This window comes from Paroedura picta, chromosome 1, assembly GCF_049243985.1.
Source record: "Paroedura picta isolate Pp20150507F chromosome 1, Ppicta_v3.0, whole genome shotgun sequence".
Classification (NCBI taxonomy): domain Eukaryota; kingdom Metazoa; phylum Chordata; class Lepidosauria; order Squamata; family Gekkonidae; genus Paroedura; species Paroedura picta.
The window spans coordinates 137,764,333-137,789,318 of record NC_135369.1 but is presented as its reverse complement, the minus strand read 5'-3'; the positions used below and the strand labels follow the sequence as shown (position 1 = coordinate 137,789,318).

The following is a 24,986-nucleotide window of genomic DNA, read 5'->3' as shown; positions in this document are numbered from 1 at the left end:
ACAGTGATGCGGGTTCACCACTCTGCTGTTAAGTTTAAATGGCTGCATTCCATTTAATGTTTTGGTTTTGTTCCCCCCATTCTTTGAAGCAGTGGGGAACAAAACCAAATGGTTAAAAGGCTGCCAACCATTTAAATCTAACAGCTGAGCAGTGTGTGACTTGCTACACAGATGACAGGTTTAAATGGCTGGCAGACCTTTCCTGAGCAATCCTTCATCTCAGATATGGGGAGCCATGGCAAGAGAGAGGGGGAAAAGGAAGACTTTTCTTTCTGTCCCTGGCAAGCTGCGGCTAGGAGAAAAGTGGAAGGGAAGTCCCTTCCAGGGCATTCTCTACCCCCTTTCTCCCAGCAAAGGCAAGCCACAGAACCAAACTGTTTGAACTGGCTCAGGCAAGGCCTGGTTGGGTCAGTTCAATTTTTGGTTCATGGGTCACTGTGAGACCCTAGTTGAACTGCCCTTTTTAGGTCTGTGCCCATCCCTAGTACTTTGTATTTCACGAAAGAAACCGGAAGAGTAAGTGGAGAATAATCTTATTATCAACCAAATAATAGCAAAAAATAAGACTTTACCTGAAGTAGAAGCAATCTGGGCTCTTGCCAAATCTCGCTCTTTCTTTACTTGCTCCAAATCTACTTCAAGGGCTTGCTTGTCTTGCTTTAGCCGCTTTCTTTCTTCAAGCAAATTAGTCTCTGCTGCCTTCATTTCCCATCCAAGAGAACAAAGGGACGCAAAAACATAAGATGCGAGGATACGACTTGCACTGAGCTACTGAATGTTATATATGCCTGGATACAGTGACAGATTTCTGTGCTGTACTAGGTTGTGTGCTACCCCACGGTGCAGTGAAATGTATTTATTCGTATTTAAAATATTTATATCCTGCCTTTTCTATTTAGCCCAAGGCAGCTTCCAAACATGGACATGAGACTACGGACATGCAATGTAGTACAAAATTACAATGTAGAACTAACCGCTCCAGAGCAACAACCAATAAATTAATTCCCCATCAGAAAGAGCCAATATACATCAAACTTAAAATATAAGTTCTTTTGGAAAAGGAGCGTTGAAAAAGAACAGCCCTAAGAAGAACCATTAAAGGCAGTGCACAGAGGAACTCTCTAGGAGATTGTTCCACAGAACAGAGGCAGCAACTGAAAAATCCCAGGGATAAACAGAGACAGAGGAGACTATGCTAGGGGTGGGGGGAGAAGAGGAGAGGAAGAACTTTCATTTGTACATGGACTGATAGAGGGAAGGGCACTCCTTCAGACATGTAGGTCTCAGGTTGTGAAAAGTTTTCAAGTGCAAAACTACCAACCTTAAGCCGAAACCTTAAGATTGCTGTCGTGTACACAGAGCAGCAACACCCCTAAAGAAGGCAGCACATTCTGTACTAGCTGCAGTTTCCAGCAATTTAGTCTATGGATTACAGAAGTATGAGTCAATGCGGCCGGATCATCACAGTCTAGAAGGGAGAAAACCTTCTCCACATCCAGCAGCTACATGTTTGCACATATACCTGAAGAGAGCCAGTGTAGAGTTTGGATACAGGAAACTCAGATTCAAAGAGTTCTGAGGTTCACTGTATGATCCTGAGGCAAATCACTGTTTATCTCATGTGAGGACATATTGAGTCCTCATGCTCAGGCTGACTGGACAGAAAATAAGACACATTTGTGTGACAAAAACACTGGCACTAAGAGTGCTGGCCAACTATTTGTTGTTGTTGTTAGGTGAGAAGTCGTGTCCGATCCATTGCAACCCCATGGACAATGATCCTCCAGGCCTTCCTGTCCTCTACCATTCTTCAAAGTCCACTTAAGGCCAACTATTAGGGGCAGAAATTAGATAAAAAGGGGGATCATTTGCCTGGAAGGGGAGAGCCCCTGGGCCTTGGAGGGGAGAGAGGTTTCACTCTGAAGTCCCCTATAGGAGCTATATGGGTGTAGATAAATTTAGTCTTGGGGGATTGATGGCAGAACTGTGAAGTCCACCAGCTCTCTGTCACTACCTGATCTGTAAGAACACTAAGCACTGATGAACTCACTCAACGGAGGAATGCAGCGGTTGTATTACAATCCCATTTTGTTGTTTGTGACATTGGTGATTGCCATTCCTGCACCAGAAATCTATGGGATTTCATCATTCTGAATTTTCCAAAGCTCTCCATGTATATGGGCCTCACAACACACAACGAATGTGCTTCACGGGGATTTCTCATTGGGTGTACTGCACCTCAAGTATATTGGACTAAGGATTGCCAACTGGCCAGGAGAAAAATGTCCTGTTCTTTTCATAGAGGAATTAGATGAATAGAAATGGACAGATGAAGCTTTTGACAGAATGGAGGGAAATATCAGCTGGTCAATCAAATCCCATGAATATTCTGTTCAAGGGACAGAACATTTTCCTCAGGCAGTTGGAGTACAGCAGTATCTTCTAATGTACTGAGCGTATGATTTTTTTGAATGAACTAAGCTCTCCCTGCCACCTAAAGGGCTTTCATTCAATAAGGAGACCACACTAATAGCAGTCAGATCTACATGTGTGTGTGTGGTTAACATTTCAATAAACACCCAAAGCCACTTACTTTAGCTGCTCGAAGTTCTAAAATCAAATCTGTGAAGCTCTGATTGCCTGTTGGTTCAGAACTCTGCACTCCACGTGATAAAAGGTTATTTTTATCCACTTGTTCCCTAATTCAATTTTAAAAGAAACAGAGAATTGGTGATTTTTGTATATGCTTCACTATGCTTCTGTGCTCTAGTTATACTCTGAACACTACCCCTATAACTGAACCGGAGTAAGTGATTGGATATTCATGGTCTTTGTTTCCTGTGAACAAAATGAAACATTCTTTGGCTCCAGAATAGCTTACTCATGCAGTATCTCTTTAGCCACAAGGTTTCTGAATCAATTTCACTGAGATGTCCTGTATTCAAAACCTCATTTTGAATGTAGTGAAATCAGGAAGGTGCTTGATATTCATTTTCTTACCTACTCTCAAAGACTCCATAAAAACATATCCTAAAAAGCAGCTACTGTAACTTCAAATACAATGATAATGTAAGCCTGCTAATTATATTTCGCTAAACAACAAACCCCCTCAAGAATCAGATCCTTGAAGTTAATGGAGCATTGTCCCTAGTACACATTCTATTATCAATGTCTATTTGATAATCTTAGCAGGAATTCATATTTTTTCACTCAACCAAGCTCACTTTTGACTGGGTCACATACAGGTGACAGATCATGTGTACATGCTGTATGTATCATTATACTATTCCACTTAATTGATTGATTTCTTTGGGACTGACTTACTTGGGGAAAGTATGCACAAGCAATAGACTTTTAACTCTGGCTGGAGTATTTCCAAGCCTGATTAAAGACTGCCGCAAAAACCAGTTTTCTATTCACCTCTCACCTAACCCAATTCTGATGAATTTTGATCAGCCATTTAAATAACTCACCTTAAGGATGCTAGTTCAGTCGTCAAACGCTGATTTTCTTTAAACATGTTTTCCTCATTTTTCTTGTTATTTATCTGAAGCTCTTTCACTTGTTGGTATAATCTTTCATTTTCCTCAATTAAAAATCAAGAATAATTTGACTTAACCACTATGTAGCTGGAAGCACAGGCGCATACTACTTACTAATGAACACATTCAATCAAAGTGTGTTAGCTTATATTAGGAAGATATTTATTAAAGCGATTCCAGCCCCCAGGCTGTCGATTTTTCAGACGCTTCCACAGGTTCATATGATACCATCTCATATGCCAGGGGACACCAACTTAAAAAACAAACAGCTACTGCTGAGTAATGAGAAAGGTCCTGCGTTATTCCCCCTCTCACACCAGTATTCTTGCTCTGTCCTAGAAACAGAACATGGTCTAGGAACAGTGCCAGCAATGAAGCCATAAGCTCAGTAGCAGAGGAAAAAAGTTCCCATGAAATAAAATCTTTTAGAAAGCCTATAGCACATCTTGTCCTGATTTCCCCTGGGTTTCCTAGGGGATGCAGGATTTATGCTGCAACAGCTGGTGAGCTACCTATAAGAGCCCCCTGCCATAGACTGAGTCAATCACTGTTAGCATGCATACCTTGAAATTATGCACATTTCTTATGCAGTCAACATTTGCAATGCTATTCTAAACAGAATGCCAACTCTCAATAGACTTAAGAGGGTATGCCTTTCCTTAGGTCCATTTCTAATTTTTTCCTATGTGCCTATGCATGCTGGCACCCACTAAATCATCATACAGCACTCTGGCTCAGCAGCTGAGTTTTATTCAACAGCCATTAGGCTACGCAAATTATATATGGAAGCAAATTAGTGCCAGTTTCTGTAGTGATTCCTCCCCTCTGCTTCATCTGTCAGAAGATCATGAATTCTAATATTGTTTTTAAAAGGTTTAATACTACATAGTTTTTACTTGCTTTATCTAAGAAGGGCTGGGATTATGCTGTATTTAACAATAAATTCAATTCAAATTCACTCTGGCTTACAATTAAACATCTTGCAACATTCCCTCATTTGAGCAGCTGTTCAGCTTCTCCCTCATCATCAGTTTCTTTTTTCCATCCATACCCTTTCAGCATTTAACCAATTTCTGTTTATTTCCTTTTCATCTAGGAAGGAAGGGGTGTGTAGAAGGCTGAATGTTCCTGATCTTTCCTAATCCAGATTCCCTGGTTTCAATATATTTGCGTACATCACACAGAAATTACCTGAAGGAAACAAGTTGCCTAATGGTAAAAATATCTGGGTCTGGGAATAAGTTGATCGGAAAATAAGCTTTAACCACCACCCTCCGCTCCACTCCTAGCACTAATGGAGCAGAACTTAAGGAAAATGTGTCAACTGACTGGGAAAAAAAGGTCTAATACTCTATGGCAGTGGTACCCAACCCCTGGTCCGGTGAAAGGTGCCGGGCAGTGGATCAGTCGGTACCGGACCGCGGCTCCTCCTTGTCCTCCTACCCGGCTGCTGCCTCGGGGACTGCCCTGCCACTCTGCCACTGGCCCATCTTTGGTGCTCTCCGGCAGCTGCCATGGCTGGGGCTCCCCCTCGACATGGCACTGCACAGCTGCTGCGGGCGGTGGGAAGACAAGGGCGCTGGTGGGAAAGCAAGTGGAGCAGGGGTTCAGGCGGCAGTGGTGACATCCCTTGGCAAAAGACTACCCCCCCCGGCCTCAGTAAAATTGTCAAGCGTTGACTGGTCCCCGGTGATAAAAAGGTTGGGGACCACTGCTCTATGGTACTTCCCACACATCCTACGTACATCCCTGGGAATTCTGGTTATATTATTTTAAGACTTCCCTGTAATAAATCTAATCACACAGACAACAGTTTTATTGAACTGAAACACTTCCATAGATGGTAGAAGCATTGCAGAGATTATCCGCTGTATGTAGGAGGGAAAAGTTTACAGAAAACATCTTTTCCTCCAAATGATCAATATTGTGCGCAAGTGGGGGGGGGGAGATAAATTGCTGTTCTTACAACATCAGCTGTAAAATTGTCATGATGTCTATACCAAAAAGCAAATCAAAAGATCTTTTCCAACCCCTCCTTCCACATTTAATCTGTTTGGACAGCCCTATCCACAATCCAATTGGTAGCAAACCCTTATCTTTTGCTACAAGAGTGTAAGGATTTGGGATACTGGTTCAAATACACTGATAATTAGGGCCTCCAACCTCCAGGTGGTGGCTGAGGAGCTCCCAGCATTACAGCTGATCTCCAGGCAATAGAGATCAGTTTACCTGGAGAAAACAGCCGCTTTGGAAGGCGGACTCTATGGCATTCTACCCCGCTCAAGTCCTTCCCTTCCTCGAACCTCAGGCTCCGCCCCCAAAATCTCCAGGCATTTCCCAACCTGGGGCTGGGAAGCTACTGATAATAAAAACATAGCTGTGTAGGAAAGCAAGGCAGAAGAGAGAGGGAGGTATAGTGTGGGAGGGCGTGCAGCAACCAGGGAAGAAGTGCTGAAGGCCCCTCCTACACCAGTAGTGAGGCTGGGACCCAAGAGGCAGTATATCAATTACCACTCATGCTCATTAGGACACTTCTGCCATGTGTCAGCTCAACAGCTCACTGTACTGAACCATCAGATGCTATTTTTTAAGCGTACTCACGACATTCAAGGGTCTCTACCTGTTGATAACCCTGAAGGAGAGTCTCTTGATTTTGAACTTCTTTTTGGATTTCTTTCAACATTTCTCCACCATCAGGAATTCTTTCCCAAAGGTCTGTCCACTTTACTCCTTTCTTCAGGTCCTCTCTATTATTTAGCTAAGAGAATGTGTAAACATGTGTCATGCACCTTAGATATACAATTGCTTACTAGATTGCACTAACCAGATAGAAGGCTTAAGCAAATATCTATTTCCATTTAATGAGGATATTCTCTGTTAGCTTTAAGAACCCCATCTGCATGCTTTCCTTCATCCAAGGAGCACAGGATGGAACATATATTTGCCCCAAGGTTCCCCCTCCCACACACACACACACACACACACACACACACACTTCATAAAGAAGTTTAGTTACAACAGAAGTTTTATCTCTGGCTAACATTATACTTCTACATACAATAATTAACAGTTGGAAAAACTAGTCCTTCTGCCAGCTGAGTAACTTCTATGGCCACTTATTATGAGGAGTGCTAGTGGAAAATATAAAACATACATTTACTTTTTATCAGAACAGAAATTATAAATAGCCTCTCATTTTTACTGGATTCTTTTTATTACTGAATACAGGAAAAATATAACTAAGAATATTACCTGTGTTTGAAGAACATACTTTTCTTGGGTTAGTTGGAAAAAATCTCTTTCATGTTGCATTTTCATTTCCATTATTTTTGCCTCCATTTCCTTTTCCTTTTGCAAAGATGCAGCTTTTAGATGATGAATTAGGTCATGGGCTACAGCCAATTTCTCTTCTGCTTCTTGAACTCTTTTGAATAAATAAACTTCCCTCTCACTGTTTCGGGAAGGAGAGTAAGAAGAAACCTGGTAAAAAAAATACACACTATTTGAACAATTAAAACCAGAGATCAAGAATAATAACTAGCTATAAAGCCTGCTGTGCAAAAAATACAGCAGGGTCTAGAAAACCATTGCTGGTGAGGGCTGGTTGGATCCCACTGCCCAGACCGGCCACACCCACATCACTGTGTCCCTGCCTTAGCTGGCAGACCGCCCTTCACCTCTCCCATCACTGCTCATCTCCAGACTATAAAGATCAGCCAGGGCAGATTCGGCCCCCATCTGAGTGAAATCCCTGTCATATAGATTTCCATGGAACAGTGTGAATGGGATACATTCAGGGGACAGTTGGATTTGCCTTCCGCAAGAACTGACACAAATGGCCACTTTTGGAGGGTGAGGCACTGAATCTCCAAACCTGAAGGAATATTTCCAACCCAGAGGTAGCCAACCTCCAGGTGGGGCCTGGAGAGCTCTTGAAACTACAGCTCATTTCCAGATTCAAAAGATCACCTCCCCAGGCAAAAACGGCTGCTTTGGGAGGGAGGGATTTCTATGGCAGAGCACCCCACTGAGGTTTAGGGATGCCAGGTGGGAGCTATGGATCCCCTGGAATCACAGCTCATCTCCAGGCAACAAGATCTGTTCCCCTGGAGACAGTATCCATTAAGACAGATTTCAGAGGGCTTGTACATGAAATGAGGCTGCCGGCTCCAGGTTGGGAAAAACTGGAGACTTTGGGGGTGGATCCTGCAGAGGTTGGGGGTTTATGGAGAGGAGAGATTTCGATGGCATATTAAGCCATACAGTCCACCTTCTAAGAGGCCAATTTCTCCAGGTGAACTGTTTTCTGCTCTCTGGAGATGAGATGCAATTTCAGGGGATTCCCCAGGTCCTACCATCCCCCCTACCTGGGGGCTGGCATCCCTAGGAAGCTTATCACCAGAATTAAACCTCACTGTTCTGAAAAGCGCCACTGGCCTCAAGCAGTATCCATTATAATTCTCTCAACTTCCCCTCCCCTTCCAGGGACCTCAAGGAGATGATTCTGTGCCCCCCCTCCCCGTGAGGAAGGCCAGGCTCTACAAAATATGCACATGCTCAGAGGTGCTCTGGATGCAGAAGATCTGGGGGGAAACCTCCCCAGACTCCCACCTACTGCCTGAGGCAGGGGAGGGATAAGTGGCTGCCAAGGTGACACACAGGATTCAAAATGGTGGAATGAGTTGTCTGTTGAGGCCAGGCACATCCCTTTGGAGCTAGGGATCACCCACAAGTTGGTGATTGCAGAGCGTAGTGCCCTCCAGGGGAAATATTGGGAGAGGCGTTTCTTCAAATACACAGGGCCCAAACTGTGGAGGGCCTTAAAGGTCAGTTCCAGAAACTTAAACCTCATTTGGTACTCTACTGGCAACCAATGCAGGTGTTACAGGGCAGGTCAAATATGAGCCCTCCATAGGGTTGCCATGACGACTTATACTGCTGCATTTTCTACCAGCTGTAATCTCTGGATCAGAGCTGAGAGCAACCATGCATAGAGCGAGTTAAAGAAATCTAGTCTGGAGGTGACCATCACATGGATCGCTGTGGCTAGGTCTTCTGGAGCCAGATAGGGTGCTATGAGTTATGCCTGGTGCAGATGGTACAATGCCTGATGAGCTACATTTGGGACCTGCACCTCTACGTGCTGATCACTGACTTCTCCAAGTGCATCTTAAGAAATGCAAATATTGGATCAGAAAATTACATGGTAACTATCCAGACAAGAGTTCCTTTCTTTCTCTTGTTGTTGAAGAATATTTGCCGAGGAACGCCCAGATGTAGCAAGGAAATTTCTCTTTGTAGAAACTGGTTTGTTTGTTTGTATTATCTTAGTTCCAGAAAATGTTTCTTTGTCTGACAGGAAAAAATAAAACACATGCTGTCATTTTAAAAGCATCAGCCCTATGCACCAAATAAAATTAATATGGAGATGGTGGCCATCTCATTTAATTCAGCAAATTAATTTGAGGCACACAAAAATAAGGTCACCCTGCTGCTATCTTCCATCCCACATTAACTGGATTCAAGATAACAGAGTACTCTTGCCACAAATCATTATTTTTCTGCAATTCATTCATCATTACCACTTTCGATATTTAAAGTTCATACTTAAGAGGACAAGATCCACCATCAACAAAAAATGTTATGCAAGCACATGTATGTGAAAATAATGCAGTTGCATCTGCGCTGGAGGTGCTATGAAAACCAAACTCACTGGGCTTGAAATATAAGCACTGGCAGAATATAATGCCCAGTTTTAACAGGAAGATGTGTACAGCCCTGAGCTCTCCAGCAATCAGGATTGTACATTCAGAACAGAGAACCTTCCCCCCCATCTTTCCTTTGTCATCCTTCCCAAGCTTGTGCCTATTGCTGTTTGACAGCTAGTGGTGGTAGCCAGTCAAGCTGTCAATTGGTTGTGAACTTTCTGATTTATCTGATTTACTTCATTTATACTCTGCCTTCCTTCCCAATGGGGATCCACAGTGGCATATTGTCATTCTTCTTACTTCCATTTTATGCTCACAACCACCTGGTAAGATAGGCTGGGCTGACACTGTATCACTGGCCCAAAGAGAGGCTTTCTGCCCTCTCACACATTGGACAACCACCTTGTCACCTACTGTCACTGCCCTTCCTGCTAGAACAGCATCTTCTAAGTAAATGACGGTGAGAGCAGCTGGAAGGAGTGGGGACAAACATGAAGATATCACACCTAGATATTACACAAAACTGGAAAACATTTGAAAATATGCTACTCCCCCACCCATAAGTTCTCCACTTCCTCTTCCCTGGGCCCTTTCCAATCAAAAACTGTATAGAATACCCCCTCACCCTTTTATCACTGTGTTTTCATTATATCTCATGAGATTCATTACTCCAGCTCTGCATTGTCCCATACTGGTGCTTACTCCCAGCTAAGTATAGAAAGGACTGTATTTGCATTTTTACCACCTCTTCTCCCTTTGTCATATCCCTCCCAATTCCAGCTTTAATTTAGAATAATTTATGCCAATAACAACAATAATGCTAGATCCCCAATAGTTAAAAGGCCTTTCTCTTGCAAGGAGTAATATGCAATAACCTTGAAAAATCCTACACAACATTCCATTGTAACATAGAAAGCTGCATTAACACACATTCACAAGTTACCTTTTGGCCTTGCAGGAGACTTGGCTTTCAAAGCTGGTTTCCTGATGCTTTCATTTAACGCCTTCTTTTCGTTCACTGTGGGGAAATGCTTTAACGGAGAACTTGATCTGCCATAGCCAGAACTCCTAACAAAGCTATAGGGTCCACTCAGAGACTTCTTTTTATGTACAGCATCTGTGGTTTTCATATTTTTGTGCATTATCTGTTTATTCAACCCTGATTCCAGGTCCTCTTTATTCAGCGGATGTACCTGTGGAGTGAGTTTAGGTAAAACAGGGTTTCTGTTTGTATCAGACAGAAAAAACAGAACAAGAAGTTGGACAATTACTGGAGATCCTACTAAATTTCTGTTATTGTTTGACAGACAAAAACTATATACATATATAAAATAACTATGAAGTAGGTTGTGCTTTATGAATTAGACTGAAGAAAATGGCTTTGCTCCAAATTCACCCTCGCACAAATAGATGGGAGGCTCTATTTATGCAACAAGATGTTAATTTTCACCAGGTTCTGCTGCAGGTGATGTTTCCACCCACTACATTCAGTGCTTTTCCCATGGCTCCACTGATCTTCAGGAGAAAAAAAATGACATGAAAAAATAGCATCCTATGAATGGAGCTGTTTGTGATTCAACAAGTTCAAGCTGTACATTCATCCTTGCAGTTATCACTTTAACAATTAAACTTTTATGGCCAATTAATCATGTACTAGAAATCTGTAGATAAACGTAAAGCCAGTGTGGATTTTCTACATCTTCATTTCTTTTGTGCCCCCTCTATAATCACTCAAAATCGGATACGAAAGGTTGGGAGAGTCTTAGGGACAAATGCCACAGGAGAGGGGAGATCTCACAGCCACCTTCCTCTTTTACTAGCAGAGCAGGGGGGGGGGCAAGAAAGCTATCTGCCACTGCAAGTGCCTCCTGCTTGTGTATTTTGTCTGTCAAGTTAAGCTTTATGTATAATTTCATTGTTTGGTTTCAACTGAAGGGAAATAAATAGTTTACCTGATTAGTTTTGATGTCTTGAAGCACAACTGAAGAGTTCTGTGAAATGTTTTGTCCTAAGGGATTCTGTTTAATCTTTTCAGTTTGATTGTCGTTACTAGCCTTATGATGAAAACTCCCTTCTGCCTCACTTGTCTGAACAGAAACATCCCCTTGTACATTATGTTGTCCCAATGGACAGCTAACATTTTGCTTTCCCAGAGAGGAATCATTCTGATGCTCTTTCAAAGGCAAATGGGACGTTAATTCATCCACACTATGTGCTGCATTCACAGAACTGCAATAGAAAAGGGCAAGATACAACATCAATGATAACAATTTTGGGGAAAAACCCAGCGTACCTACTAGTGGGTTTTGGCCCACTAGTAGAACATCATGTGCTGTGCATGAAGAAGGACCCCAGAGTCAGTTCTTGGCATTTCCTTAGAGCAGGGGAGTCAACCTGTGGTCCTCCAGATGTTCATGGACTACAATTCCCATGAGCCCCTGCCAGTGTTTGCTGGCAGGGGCTCACGGGAATTGTAGTCCATGAACATCTGGAGGACCACAGGTTGACTACCCCTGCCTTAGAGGACCTAAGAAGGATGCTGAGAAACTCATTCTCTACCTAGGACTAAGAAAATTGTAGCCAGTCAAAAGTTAAACACTGGGCCAACAGAATGTAGCTAACTAACTGCCATTGGTAGCACTAGCCAAGTGACCCCACCCCCCAAATGTTCCCCTTCCACCTGCATTTGTCCAACCAGAAAGATGTGCAAAAAATGTCACAGGTGGCGGTAATGGTGGTGGTGGGGTTACAGTGTGGAGGATTCAGGAGAAATGGCTCCCTTCAAATTCTATAAGTAGAAACTGCACCTCTCTTCACTGCTGCTCTTTTGGTTTTTTTACACAGGAGTCCTGCAACTAGGCATTACCTTTCCAGGGTGAAAAGGGGCCATTGGAGCAAGGAAAACGTGTGTAGAATCTGCATACATTGTGCTGGCAATTGGTTGGCCATATCTTGTTACAAAGCAGTTTCATAGCCTGATTATGGAGTATGATAGCAATGGTGTATGATAGCAAGAAATAGCAATTTGTACTTCAGCAGCTAAATTAACTCCTGATAAATAGCAAGTGGGATTGAGTCAGCATACTGTTCCGCATTTGCTCCTAAAGCTTTTTACAATATGTATTGTTGTTACCATCTTCTGAGACAATGCTACATTTGCAGCTGCTACTAGGGACGTGCATTTGGTTAAGGTGAACTGAGAATACTGCAAAAATACTGATTTTACACACCCTGAAATGTGACATTGACTCAGAAGACTGTGACAATGCATACAGTAAGGAGCTTTTGGAGCAAATATCTTGGAATACTGATATTTTTTGCGTTCAATATACCAAAAAATACAGAGATTTTTTGTGCATATGCTAAGCTGCTACAGAGAATTCATCCATATTGATTAGGGATGTGCCCAATTCCTGTTACAAGAGATGCCCACTCACAATGAAAACAGCATCCAGCCTCTGCAGCTGCTATCCAGCAGTAACTGTAGAAAGAATGTGGAATTCCATTTTTAAGAGCAGCTGATAATGGAAGACTAACTGCAGAATTAGATTTTAAAATCAGAGCAGATCTAACCAAATTGCAGCGTAATACCAAACTGCTTGATTTGTGTTGTTTAGTTGATTTTGTTACATATCACATAGCCAAACAATTTAGAAATTTTTATGCAAAGAGATTCACTGGCTAAAACATATCTGCTATAATGCATATTTTCCAAAATAAATACCTTGCAGATTCTAGATCATAGCCTCTGGCAAAAGACGAATCTGCTCTGAAAGGTTTCATCAGCTCTTCTATGGTAGGCAGATCTAAGTACATAAAATGACAACATACCTGATTAATATGCTGACAACAAGTTTTCAAATAAAACTGACTGATTTAGCATTATTATTATTACCTGCTACGCCCTATAACTCTAGGATTGGTTTGTGGCTACTCTAAGCATAACAACCATAAAACAGAATACATATTTTGTGAATTAAACCCAGGAGTATTATCAAACCAATAAATATTCACTTACATTCATTTTATTAATTTATGCATAGCTAAAGTTCCATCTTCAGATGAATTCTCTACTAAATGTAATTTCTTTTGCCAATCATATTTTGGCACTCTCATTTTTAAGTTTTTTTAAGGCATGTGGTAGTGTCTGAAATTGTTCTATGATTAGTAACCAATTGTGTTTCATGGGCAGTAGTCCAAGAATATGCTCAGTAGAGCCCCCACTTTTCTTTCGGCAAACCCCAATCCCCCTTCTGAGCTTGGAACCAGGCTACTCTGGAGCTCATCTCTTCAGCTCTACTGCATTGGTAAGGTGTTCCAAGATGCCAGTATGGCAAGGATAAGCTCCAACTTGGACATGTGACTGGAGAATCATTCCAGCTATCTAATTACTCTGAGACTTTTGGAGCAGGTCAAAAGTACAGCATAACTATAGAGACTGTCCTTCTCCCACCCCCAATTCTCAGCATTAAAGGATGCCAGGGGGGCAGTCCTCTGTGTCATACTGTGCTTTCAAGGATGTAAAACATAGTGATAACACCCCACCTTCCTCAACACAGAGAGGGGGGACAAGTTTGCAGATGACAAGTTTGCAGATGACACTAAATTGCCACTCTCATTTTTGAGTTAATAAATGAAGACACTCAGAAATGGTCCATGCAACGATCACCTCCATAGTGGATTACTGTAACTTGCTCTACACAAGCCTGGCCCTGCTCCTTGCCCAGAAATTACCGCTGGTGCAAAATGTGGATGCTCAGGTCCTTACAAGGACCCCATGGAGGACTCACATTCAACCTGCTCTCCAACAGTTGCACTGGTTGCCAGTAGAGTTCAGGATCAGGGTCAAAGTATTGGTATTAATTTTTAAGACCTTACATGGACTAGGCCCTGCATAATCTCATAATCATGAAGTATGAGAGTAAGGCTGTGCTCTCCAAGACAAACAACTACAGTACAACTTGTACTGTACAGTACAACCAGTCTTGTTTCATCAGACTGGAGGGAGGTGAGTAGTGGGGTACCTCGGGCTCGGTTTGGTACTTTTTAACATATTTATTAATGATCTAGATGAGGGGGTGGAGGGACTACTCATCAAGTTTGCAGATGACACCAAATTGGGAGGACTGGCAAATACTCCAGAAGATAGAGACAGAGTTCAACGAGATCTGAACACAATGGAAAAATGGGCAAATGAGAACAAAATGCAATTTAATAAAGATAAGTGTAAAGTTCTGCATTTGGGTCAGAAAAATGAAAAGCATGCCTACTGGATGGGGGATACATTTCTAGGTAACACTGTGTGTGAACGAGACCTTGGGGTACTTGTGGATTGTAAACTAAACATGAGCAGGCAGTGTGATGCAGCGATAAAAAAGGCAAATGCCATTTTGGGCTGTATCAGCAGGGGCATCACATCAAAATCACAAGATGTCATAGTCCCATTGTATACAGCACTGGTCAGACCACACCTGGAGTACTGTGTGCAGTTCTGAAGGCCTCACTTCAAGAAGGACGTAGATAAAATTGAAAGGGTACAGAGGAGAGCGACGAAGATGATCTGGGGCTAAGGGACAAAGCCCTATGAAGATAGGTTGAGGGACTTGGGAATATTCAGCCTGGAGAAAAGGAGGTTGAGAGGGGACATGAGAGCCCACTTTAAGTATTGGAAATGTTGGCATTTGGAGGAGGGCAGGATGCTGTTCCCATTGGCTGCAGAGGAAAGGACACACAGTAATGGAAGGGGTTGGAAGTCAGTAAACATTAGGTCTAAACACTTGGCCTAACTAGAAGGTCAAGATTTTCAGGATTTAAATATTCTTTGGCAAACAATGGAAAAATTACATACAGTTTCTAAATGCTCCCCTGAAAGAGTTCAATTCAAGAAACATTGGCGGCCCCATTCCACAACAGCATGGGACCCATGCTTCCATAGCACAATATGTTATCACAGTGTCTAAGTGAAGATAATGAAAATACAATTACATAACTCTTTCCCAACTGATCACTGCTCTCCTTTCCAACCAATCAGGCAGGAAAGACCAGTAAGATAGTCGCCCCCCCCCCCCTAGTTCCAGTGTTTTTCACGAATTGCAGCTGTTGGACTAGAATCTGGGAAACCCAGGTTTGAATCCTCACTCCACCACGGCAACTCGGCTTAACCTACCCACCAGGACTGGCATGAAGAACAATGTAAACCATTTTGGGTCCCCACTTGGGTATAAATAAAGGAAAGGAATAAAAAGAATCATCTGCTTCACAGGGAACTGGTTCCTACTTCGGTGAGATTACATTTGGATGGAGCAATTATAGATCTAGTGATACAATAAACAATGGAATTATAATATTCACATGAAGTGGCAAACTTGATGCTTGTTGTTAGCCCCACCCCAGTCTCAGAATGTATTTCTTGTACACAAATGCCACACCAATCAAGTAATGCAAAATTTCAGCATTTACCAGAATCAGTAGTGGAGGTATTCTTGGGACATTCTTCTTTGTTCTGTGAAGTATCTTTGACAGAGTCCTGTGCCATTTCCATAGTGCCAGCAGGAATCCTTTGCTCATCTGTGTCTCCTAAAGACTGTTCAACATGGCAATAGGCCTGACACAAAGCTTCAAAATCACTGTTAGTTCGCCCACCAGAAACAGCTGAGGGGTCAGAGAGAGGAAGTTAAACAAGATTCAGTGAATTCTATTCAAGAAACAACAAGTTAATAAATTAACAAACATTAACATCACTCATTATTAGGGATGGGCAAAACCCTAAAAATCCCAGTTCAGGGTGGCCCCTGACTCAAACTGGAATTTCCCCAAATCAAACTGGCCAGTTCAGATCCCATAGCTAGGAGAAAGGAGGGATCACCTGCTTTGAAGTGCATGTGGGAGGATCAAAAGGGACATTTTAATAGCTCATAATCATCTCAATCTAAAGCTGGCAGGAGAACCCACCCTGCTATTAGGTTTACATGGCTGCATTTCACCAGACCATTTGCTCCTCTTCACCTGGAAATGGGGTGGGGAGCACAGAATGGACAGATGAAATGGCTCACAGCCATTTAAACCTGACAGCTGATGGGTAGACCTGCTACACTGTTAGGTTTAAATAACTGGCAGCCATTTCACTGGTCAGTTTTGCTTCTGTTCACTTCCAAGTGGGGGAAAGTGAAAGGCAGCCATTAAAACCTAACAGTAAATGGGTGGACCTACCCTGCTTAGCTGTTAGGTTTAAATGGCCTGAACAGCTGAACAGAACTGGAAAAAATCTGGCGAACGTTTGAGGGACCATGAATAGGGCCAAGTTTGTGCCAGATTTTAGCTCATGAACCAGTTCTTGTCCATCCTTAATCATTGAAGTGTGCAACCGATGCCAATAAGAGGTGGATCACATGAAATTTATTTATTTATTTAGATTTTTATACTGCCTTTCCCTACGGCTCTGGGCGGTTTACATAAAACATTTTGGAACATTTACATAGAACACTATCAAAATCAATGTAACAGTATAACAACAACAACACACCAACTAGAACAACTAGAACAGCAAATCCCACATTCTTAATGTTCTCTTCCTCCCCCAACTCAGAACTTGGTTCCAAATTTAGCTTTGTGAATCCTTATTTTGAGAAAGTGTTGCACAAAGAAGTTGTGACCCAGTCAGAGTGAAGTGGCCTTTTGGTGTCAGTATAAGAAATGGTAAACTCTTTCTAAATTGAAGAGAAGGGCTTAATGTCAGCTCAACTGTAACTTAAACATCTCTACGGGCAAAAGGCAAATCTGAAGTGAAGATAGCTGAGCCCATTAAGAAAGATAACATTGAGATTCCCTTAAGCCACTTCCGTTTCAGCATAATAAAAATATAGGGAAAGAAAGAAGCAGTAAAAAAACAGGCCCACCTGTTCCATTCATTTCATCTGCTGCAATAGCTTGAGGTAGGTGATGTTCTAAAACAGCCACTTCCTGGTTTTCATTGGCTTTTTGAGTCTCCACCGTTGAGTCCTGGGAATCAAGGAGGACAACTGAAAAACAAAAAACACTTCCATTTAACAGTATATCTTCCAAATGCTAGTCTGCATAAAGGTTATGCAGCAGCAGTAGTATTTATTTATATGGTACTAGACCAGTAATCAAATTACAATGTCCATAAAAGTATTCATTGGTAATTAAAATAGTATAAAATTAAAAGATTCCAACTGTAAGAATCAATAAAATTACATTTAAAAATTCACATGCATTAGCAAGACCCATTATGCACGGGGGTTTTAGCGCACATTCGGGGTGGAATGGCGGCGACTAAAATCACCGATAACGCACGGAGCCGGCTGCAACTGGCCGCAGCTTCGGTGCATGCCGCCGAAAAAGCCGCGTCAGTGAAACGCGGAAGAAAGCGCAGCTTCCGGGTGACCGGGGCGCAACCAGAAGCGGCGCCTGGATCGCCGCATGCATAATCGGTTACTCTGGGTTTTGCCGCCGTCGCGCCCCGCCCCGTACATAACCGGTATGCATCGCGTCTTCCCCCTCCGCGTTTTCCATGTGACCCGAAATCGCCGTTTCGGCGGCCGTGCATAATGGGCCCAATTGAGACTATCTTTGTCCAAGTTGCTTCAGATTCATGCAGTTCCTCATTTTAATTGCCCTCCAAGCAAATTTGGCAACAACAGAAGTTATTTCTGTGTGTATCTGACAACATGTATTTAATCACCTCTGAGTTGGACCTATTCTGTGGGGACGATGAAATAAGTTCTCTCCTGATTTAATCATATAACTTATATTGGAGTAGTACGTGTTCTGACATCTCAATGCCCCATCCTGAAAAAGCTATGCAATCATCTGCTCTCTCTACAGGAATGTTTGTAAACACATATAGCCAAGCACTGTTATAAAGTTTAGGAGATGGCCTGTGTCTCAAAACTTGCTGAATGTTACATGACAGAATAATAAGTTGGGCTATTGGTTGGAATGAATTTCAAATGTGGAAAAGGAAAACTGACAATATTGTTTTTATGATAAAAAATCACTATAAATATTTTAAGAATTAACAGGTATAGCTCTTTGCTATTAAGTAATATATCCCAACTTTGCATTGTTTTGGTGAGTTATTTTCTGAAAATATGGCCTAACTTTCAACAATAATACTTATTTCTTATCTTGAGACTATTACACTGAACTCTATGAGACTTATTTCTGGAAAACATATGGCATTCACTCAATAGGTAAAGAGGCCGGTCTAGAAACTGTGTAAATTAACTTGTTTGCATACAGACTAAGTCTTTAACTTTAAAGTGGTCCCAAAACTATTTGGGCTGCTGCCTCCTTGGCTCCCCGGCTACATCCCTAGTGCTTCCTCCCCCCACCCCCCAAACACATGAACACACAACTCTTTACTGGTGTAAGGTCAACTGAAAATTCAAAGCATGCTGTATTGCCTAAACTTCATTTTTGGCCATATTTTAGTCTGGAAAAAAAATATATAAGTTCTTTGTAAAAGTAATTTGCAAAGGCCACTTGGATCCTCATTGCGGAGAAAGAAAGAAAGAAAGAAAGAAAGAAAGAAAGAAAGAAAGAAAGAAAGAAAGAAAGAAAGAAAGAAAGAAAGAAAGAAAGAAAGAAAGAAAGAAAGAAAGAAAGAAAGAAAGAAAGAAAGAAAGAAGGCAGGCAGGCAGGCAGGCAGGCAGGCAGGCAGGCAATGGAAAATCCTATGAACAGGAACAAGGAAGATAAGGCTTTCCCCCCCTCCCAAAGATGGAGGCTTTTGGGGAAGGATTGCTAACCCAGGATTAAGAAATTCCTGGAGATCAGGGGTGGAGCCTGGGAAAGACAGAGTCTAAGGAGGGAAAGGAGTTCAGCAGGAATAGGATCCCATCTAGCCCATCTTCAGAAGCTGTCATTTTTTTCAGGAAACTAAGCAGAGTGGCTAACTCTGGAATGGGAGACCACCAAGGAAGTCGAGAGTTGCTATTACCCAGAGACAAGCAATAGCAAACCACCTTGGAATGTCTCTTGCTAGGAAAATGCAGCTGCAGCAGGAAGTGTCACACTGTTGCCCCTCTCCTACCGCCTAATTCCTCCCCTCCCCTCCCCTATTGTCCATCAATCCTTCACTGACTTCCTACTGCCCCCACTTCTTCACCAACCCCCTGGATCCTTCCACCATCCCCAGGGGGAACATACTTTTCACAGCCTGAAGGAGGCTTGCCAAATTAAAAGCCCCTGCTCTTAATCACTATACTAAGTCTATTGTTTTAAAAGTCTATTGTCTCTTCTCTCTGCCTCATCTGTTTGAATGCTATTGTTGTGAACGGTATTCTTACAGCACAGCTCACATTTGATATTAAAGCCAGACTGGGAACAAAATTGTGAAAGATGCAAGGTAGGAAATAGGTAGGGCTAGATTTCCCTCATTGGTATTTTCCATTGCCATAAGAAAATTAAACTTCTCTACCCCAGCTTTAAAAATGAACAAGTAGACATGTGTTAAATTATACAGAGATTTCCCCCAGTCAAATCAAGTATTCCCGAATGTCTGTTGAGGATTGTATTAGGACTTCTTTTTACTTTCCTTATATCCAGATCAGGGGCACTAACCTTTTTGAACCTGTGGGCACTTTTGAAATTCTGAAACAGCATGTTTGGTGCAGCCACAAAATGGCAGTCACAGGAGGCAGAGCCAACCACACAAAAAAAAAATAAAATAAAAAAAGGGCTGCAACTTACTGTCAGTCAGACAAGAAAGATACTTGCACAGTGGTGGTAACTCTTGCCAAAGCAACATTTTTACAAATCTGCATAGCCAATCAAATCTCCAGGGGCCAATCAGAAGCCTTGCTGGACCAAAGCCCCAAGAAAAGCCCCACCCATCTTGGCAGGCACCAGGAAAGTATCTATATGTGCCATGGCACCCACAGGGATCGCACCAGGGATTCCTGATCTAGGTAAATCCCACGTTTGGACCACCCTCTCCAAATGACCTTGCAGACAGTGTCAGTCCAGGAACTGAGATGATCTCTGTTATTTTCATTGTGGTGGGCAAAAGACAGTTGGATTACTACACTTTTGCTAAAGTTAAAATATGTATTAAAAATGTGCTGAAAATGTATTCATTTGATCCCAGAAAAAAGTCTAAATATCTATGCCCCTGTGGTGGACATCATATCATACATGGAATAAAAGAATTCATGCAGGAAGCCACAAAGCATATATGCAGGACAAATTTTGCCAGCATATTAACAGCTTCTGTTGAAATTTGTTTAATGTTTTAGCCCTAGTAATTTCTGACTGCTTCACACCAATAACTTAATAGAAAAATGTGTTACATTTTTGACCTTCCATACCTTTAGCCAGCATGCCACTCTTTTCCTCCTAAAATAGTTAAGAGAATATGTATAAATATACACATGATTGAAAAACACGTATTGCAACTGACAAAGGAAACATTTTAACAGTATTGTTTTATGGCTTAATGCACTGCAGAGTTTTCAACTTTCACTTGCTTTTGATTTGAGTGGAAGAAGAGCAAAAGATTTATATTATACAATATTGGGATCAGGAAAATATTGTGTAAACATTCATACTGATAAATCCTTAATTGGGTGCAAATGTCATATGTTAAAATCTACAGGAGCTACTTACTAATAAAGTTTAACACATTTAAAGAGTTGTACTTGTCCAAAAAATAATTACATTTGCTTTTGATGTGACAGCTTGTTCAATTTTATTGTCTTCTTTGGATTCTGAGTCTTCAAAATCCTCACTATAATCACCTGGGAGTGTGAAACAAGGCACAAAAGTAAATCTTTGGAGGAAGCATCATATACCGTCTCTCTCTCTACAGATCTGAGTTTGTGAAAAATGAATAAAGATGAATAAAGACTGGAAACATAAAATATAAAAATGGAAAGAGATGAGATGCTGAAAAAATGCTACCAATAGAATTGAATGATTAAATTAAATTACAGTGGACAGCAGTAAGGTATTTCTAAGTAACTAATAATCAGATACAACACAAGATGTCTTTCTTGAACCTACTGAAAAACAGAGACTCTTTAAAAAGGTAAAGGTATCCCCTGTGCAAGCACGGAGTCATGTCTGACCCTTGGGGTGACGCCCTCCAGCGTTTTCATGGCAGACTCAATACGGGGTGGTTTGCCAGTGCCTTCCCCAGTCATTACCGTTTACGCCCCAGCAAGCTGGGTACTCATTTTACCGACCTCGGAAGGATGGAAGGCTGAGTCAACCTTGAGCCGGCTGCTGGGATTGAACTCCAAGCCTCATGGGCAGAGCTTTCAGATGGCTGCCTTACCACTCTGCGCCACAAGAGGCTCCAAAAACGGTCATGACTGGGGAAGGCACTGGCAAACCACCCCGTAGAGTCTGCCATGAAAACGCTAGAGGGCGTCACCCCAAGGGTCAGACATGACTCGGTGCTTGCACAGGGGATACCTTTACCTTTACCTTTAATTTTAGGACTGTACTCTTAAATTCAGTCTTCAGGTCCCTGCTATCTAACATATCTTTTCTTTCCATGTAAAGTCTATAGTAGTTTTAGAGCTTCCCTGATAACTCCGTCTTGTCACATTCAGATGACTTTCAATATATAGATTCCTGTGCACTACTCTGGCTGTTGTCAAGTGTATTTCGGCTGATCTTAAAATTCTAACTATTGCTATTTATTCAATTTTATGATAATCAACAAGCAAGGCTGCTGAATTTCAGTGTATGCTATAATTTATACAACTCTGAAATGTGTTAATTTTTCTTTCAGATACAGGAAAATATTGTTTGTTTGCATTTGAACTTTTAAATATTCTGTCTTAAAGCTAATAGAACTTGGTTGGCTCCCAGTTGAATTCCGGATTAAGTTTAAGGTTTTGGTAATCACCTTTAAGGCCATGTGCGGTCTGGGCCCAGTGTATCTGAAAGACCGCCTCCCTGCCTATACCCCCAGAAGAGCGCTACGCTCTGCCACTTCCAACAGGCTGTGGATCCCTGGCCCTAAAGAGGCACATTGGACCTCAACAAGGGCCTGGGCCTTTTTTAGTCCTGGTCCCCACCTGGTGGAATGAGCTCCCCAAAGAGATCAGGGCCCTGCCAGATCTTCCACAATTCCACAGGGCCTGTAAAAGGGAGCTCTTCCACCAGGCATTTGGTGAGGCCGACTGACCCATAACATCTACAGGTCCCCCCCCCCCCAGACTGAGGGACCGAACCTACTGAGGGAGTGTCAAAGTTATTGTTAAAATAGTGTTCTAGTTGGTATGTTATTGTTATATTGATTTTGAGTGTTCTATGTAAATGTTTCAAAATGTTTTATGTAAACCGCCCAGAGCCGTAGGGAAGGGTGGTATAAAAATCTAAATAAATAAATAAATATTTTATACTGATATTCTGCAGTAAAGTCTGAAAATTTTTGTTCACAGTCATCAGTTCTGCAATGCTTTCCACCTGTATTTAACTGTATTTAACAGGCTGCCTCCAAGAGCTGCCAGCAGTATAGTCTTATTTGTGGCTTCTAGTTATAAGTGGCCCCCAGCAAGGAAGAGATTCTAAACACAGCAGGAAGCTACTGCTTATGCCTCATTCATTGGTTTATTGAAGTTGCACATGACGTTTGCTGTGGTAACTTGTTAAGGCAATTAATTCTATAAGCTGATTATGACTCTGTCAACTACAGGACACCATAAGGACTTGAACCAATTATCTGAAAGCAAAGTGATGTTACCAGATTTTTCATGATCATTCTGTTCATCTTCATTTTCTTCTTCCATCTGTTCCACACCTGGGAGATCTCTGCAGAAGTGACATTATTACTTGTATCAAATTGTCTTTCTCCAAGTGTTGTGCTGAAGAGATTTTCCCTACTGTTGATTTTAAAAGTCCCAATTCCCTGTTAGCAACATATTTCCAAAAATTAAATATACTTAAGGCCACAGAGATAGAAAACAAGTAGCACTAACACGTTTCTCTAACAAGATTCTTCAAAAACATTATTGCCAGATACAACAAAGGTGTCTGAAAGACATTATTATCTAACCACTGCTGTTGACATTTGCTAAATCCTAAATGAAGTGAATAATATTCTTCAAGAAGAATTCAGGACAGCGTATTCAAATCCATACTTGAATATTATCATTCTAGTATATCTTGGACAAAAATGATTATTCACACTGGATGTAGTCGTTGCACACTCTCATCTTAAATATATTTTCTGTGACTTCCGAGACGTGTTCCATAAGCTGATCGGATCTTGAAACATTTATAGTACAATCCTAAACAGGATTATACACTTTCACATACATACAAGCATATGACCTTTATTGGCATTATACAGAAGAAGTCCAGTTAATACATAAAACTGAAAAATTCTGGATAAAATGTTAACTGCAACTCTGAAGAGTGAACTGAGCACTCTGGAGGAAACAGGCTGTCTTCTCAATTCTCTCAGGCACCATAGTGATAAGAAGACTATGAAGTTTCATTCAGACAGAGGTATCAGTGCTCTTGGCTAAAAAACACTCCATGTAAAATTTATGTTGAGGGTCATAAAAGGCACAGTAAAATATTGTGTGAACCAAGGACATAATCTATCTTCTGAGGGCACCACTTAGGTCAACAGGTTTAGAAAGGTTTAATGTACCAGCTCATAATTTCATTGCTGGACTATGGCCCATTATGCACGGCCGCCGAAACGGTGATTTCGGGTCACATGGAAAACGCAGAGGGGGAAGACACGAAGCACACCGGTTATGCACGGGACGGGGCGCGACGGCGGCAAAACCCAGAGTAACCGATTATGCACGCGGCGACCCCCGCGCCGCTTCTGGTTGCGTCCCGGTCACCCGGAAGCTGTGCTTTCTTCCGCGTTTTGCTAACGCGGCTTTTTCGGCGTCATGCACCGAAGCTGCGGCCAGTTGAAGCCGGCACCGTGCGTTATCGGTGATTTTAGTCGCCGCCATTCCACCCCGAATATGCGTTATTCCCCCTGTGCATAATGGGTCTATGTCTCAGTCCAAGGAAAACCAGTTTTTCTGTATTTTTATAAGGAACACACTTTAAGCAGCCTGTCCTCAAGCAGGTAGTGGAATTTAATCTAACATAACAACAGGTAGACCTCTATTTGTACAAACAAAACTCCTCAGGTCTTAATAGCACTGTGGAAGTTTCCTTTGTAAAAATACAGTGAAAAAGTCTGTAGTTAGTATATCTTTTATCTAAGTGAAGCTATCCAGTTATTTGCATTCCAGCGCAGGAATAGCTGCCTCACTTCCACTCTTCTGTCCCATTTATTTCTCCTAGTCTTCTACCTCCTCTCTCCTGTTCCAAGTTACAATCTTAATCATATACTGAAATTTATGCATGTTTAATGTGCCAAAGCATAAATACCGAAACTATATAATGCTAGTCTGAGTACTTTCAGGATGTTAGAAATCCTGGGTCTCTTTAAACCCACAGATTCATACTTAAAGGGTTTTACATATAAATAAAATGGACTCAAATTTGTCAAGTCTTAATTTTAATACCATAGTTTGCTCTTTTATTACTTTACCGTAGAAAAGCTTGTAACGCTTCAGAATCATTGGAATCCAGCTGCTTATTTAATTTGGAATAGTCAATGGTAGATGATACTCCTTTCTCAAGATTGGCAAAGAACTTCTCCTTTTCTTCTTGTTCTTCCAAAGTATCCAATCCGATGCCCAATAAATTCTCATTAGGACCTGAAGCCACAACTGAATCTAAAATG

The 24,986-nt window shown here is 41.8% G+C and overlaps 1 protein-coding gene across 5 annotated transcripts in view; it reads right to left on the bottom strand.

Annotated features, from left to right (window-relative positions):
• The window catches only part of CEP162 (centrosomal protein 162), a 56,491-nt gene that overhangs the window by 13,467 nt on the left and 18,038 nt on the right, over nucleotides 1-24,986 (bottom strand). For all 5 annotated transcript variants that reach the window (XM_077305315.1, XM_077305346.1, XM_077305322.1 and 2 more), the window contains 15 exons: nucleotides 24,792-24,978; nucleotides 22,968-23,035; nucleotides 20,930-21,009; nucleotides 20,581-20,608; nucleotides 17,146-17,268; nucleotides 15,710-15,901; nucleotides 12,975-13,056; nucleotides 11,203-11,479; nucleotides 10,194-10,443; nucleotides 8,746-8,894; nucleotides 6,795-7,022; nucleotides 6,163-6,300; nucleotides 3,474-3,586; nucleotides 2,594-2,699; nucleotides 573-699 (listed from right to left, as the gene is read on the bottom strand). In XM_077305315.1, the coding sequence (XP_077161430.1) occupies nucleotides 573-699; nucleotides 2,594-2,699; nucleotides 3,474-3,586; nucleotides 6,163-6,300; nucleotides 6,795-7,022; nucleotides 8,746-8,894; nucleotides 10,194-10,443; nucleotides 11,203-11,479; nucleotides 12,975-13,056; nucleotides 15,710-15,901; nucleotides 17,146-17,268; nucleotides 20,581-20,608; nucleotides 20,930-21,009; nucleotides 22,968-23,035; nucleotides 24,792-24,978 (2,148 nt within the window). The remainder of the gene's footprint in view (nucleotides 1-572; nucleotides 700-2,593; nucleotides 2,700-3,473; nucleotides 3,587-6,162; nucleotides 6,301-6,794; nucleotides 7,023-8,745; nucleotides 8,895-10,193; nucleotides 10,444-11,202; nucleotides 11,480-12,974; nucleotides 13,057-15,709; nucleotides 15,902-17,145; nucleotides 17,269-20,580; nucleotides 20,609-20,929; nucleotides 21,010-22,967; nucleotides 23,036-24,791; nucleotides 24,979-24,986) is intronic.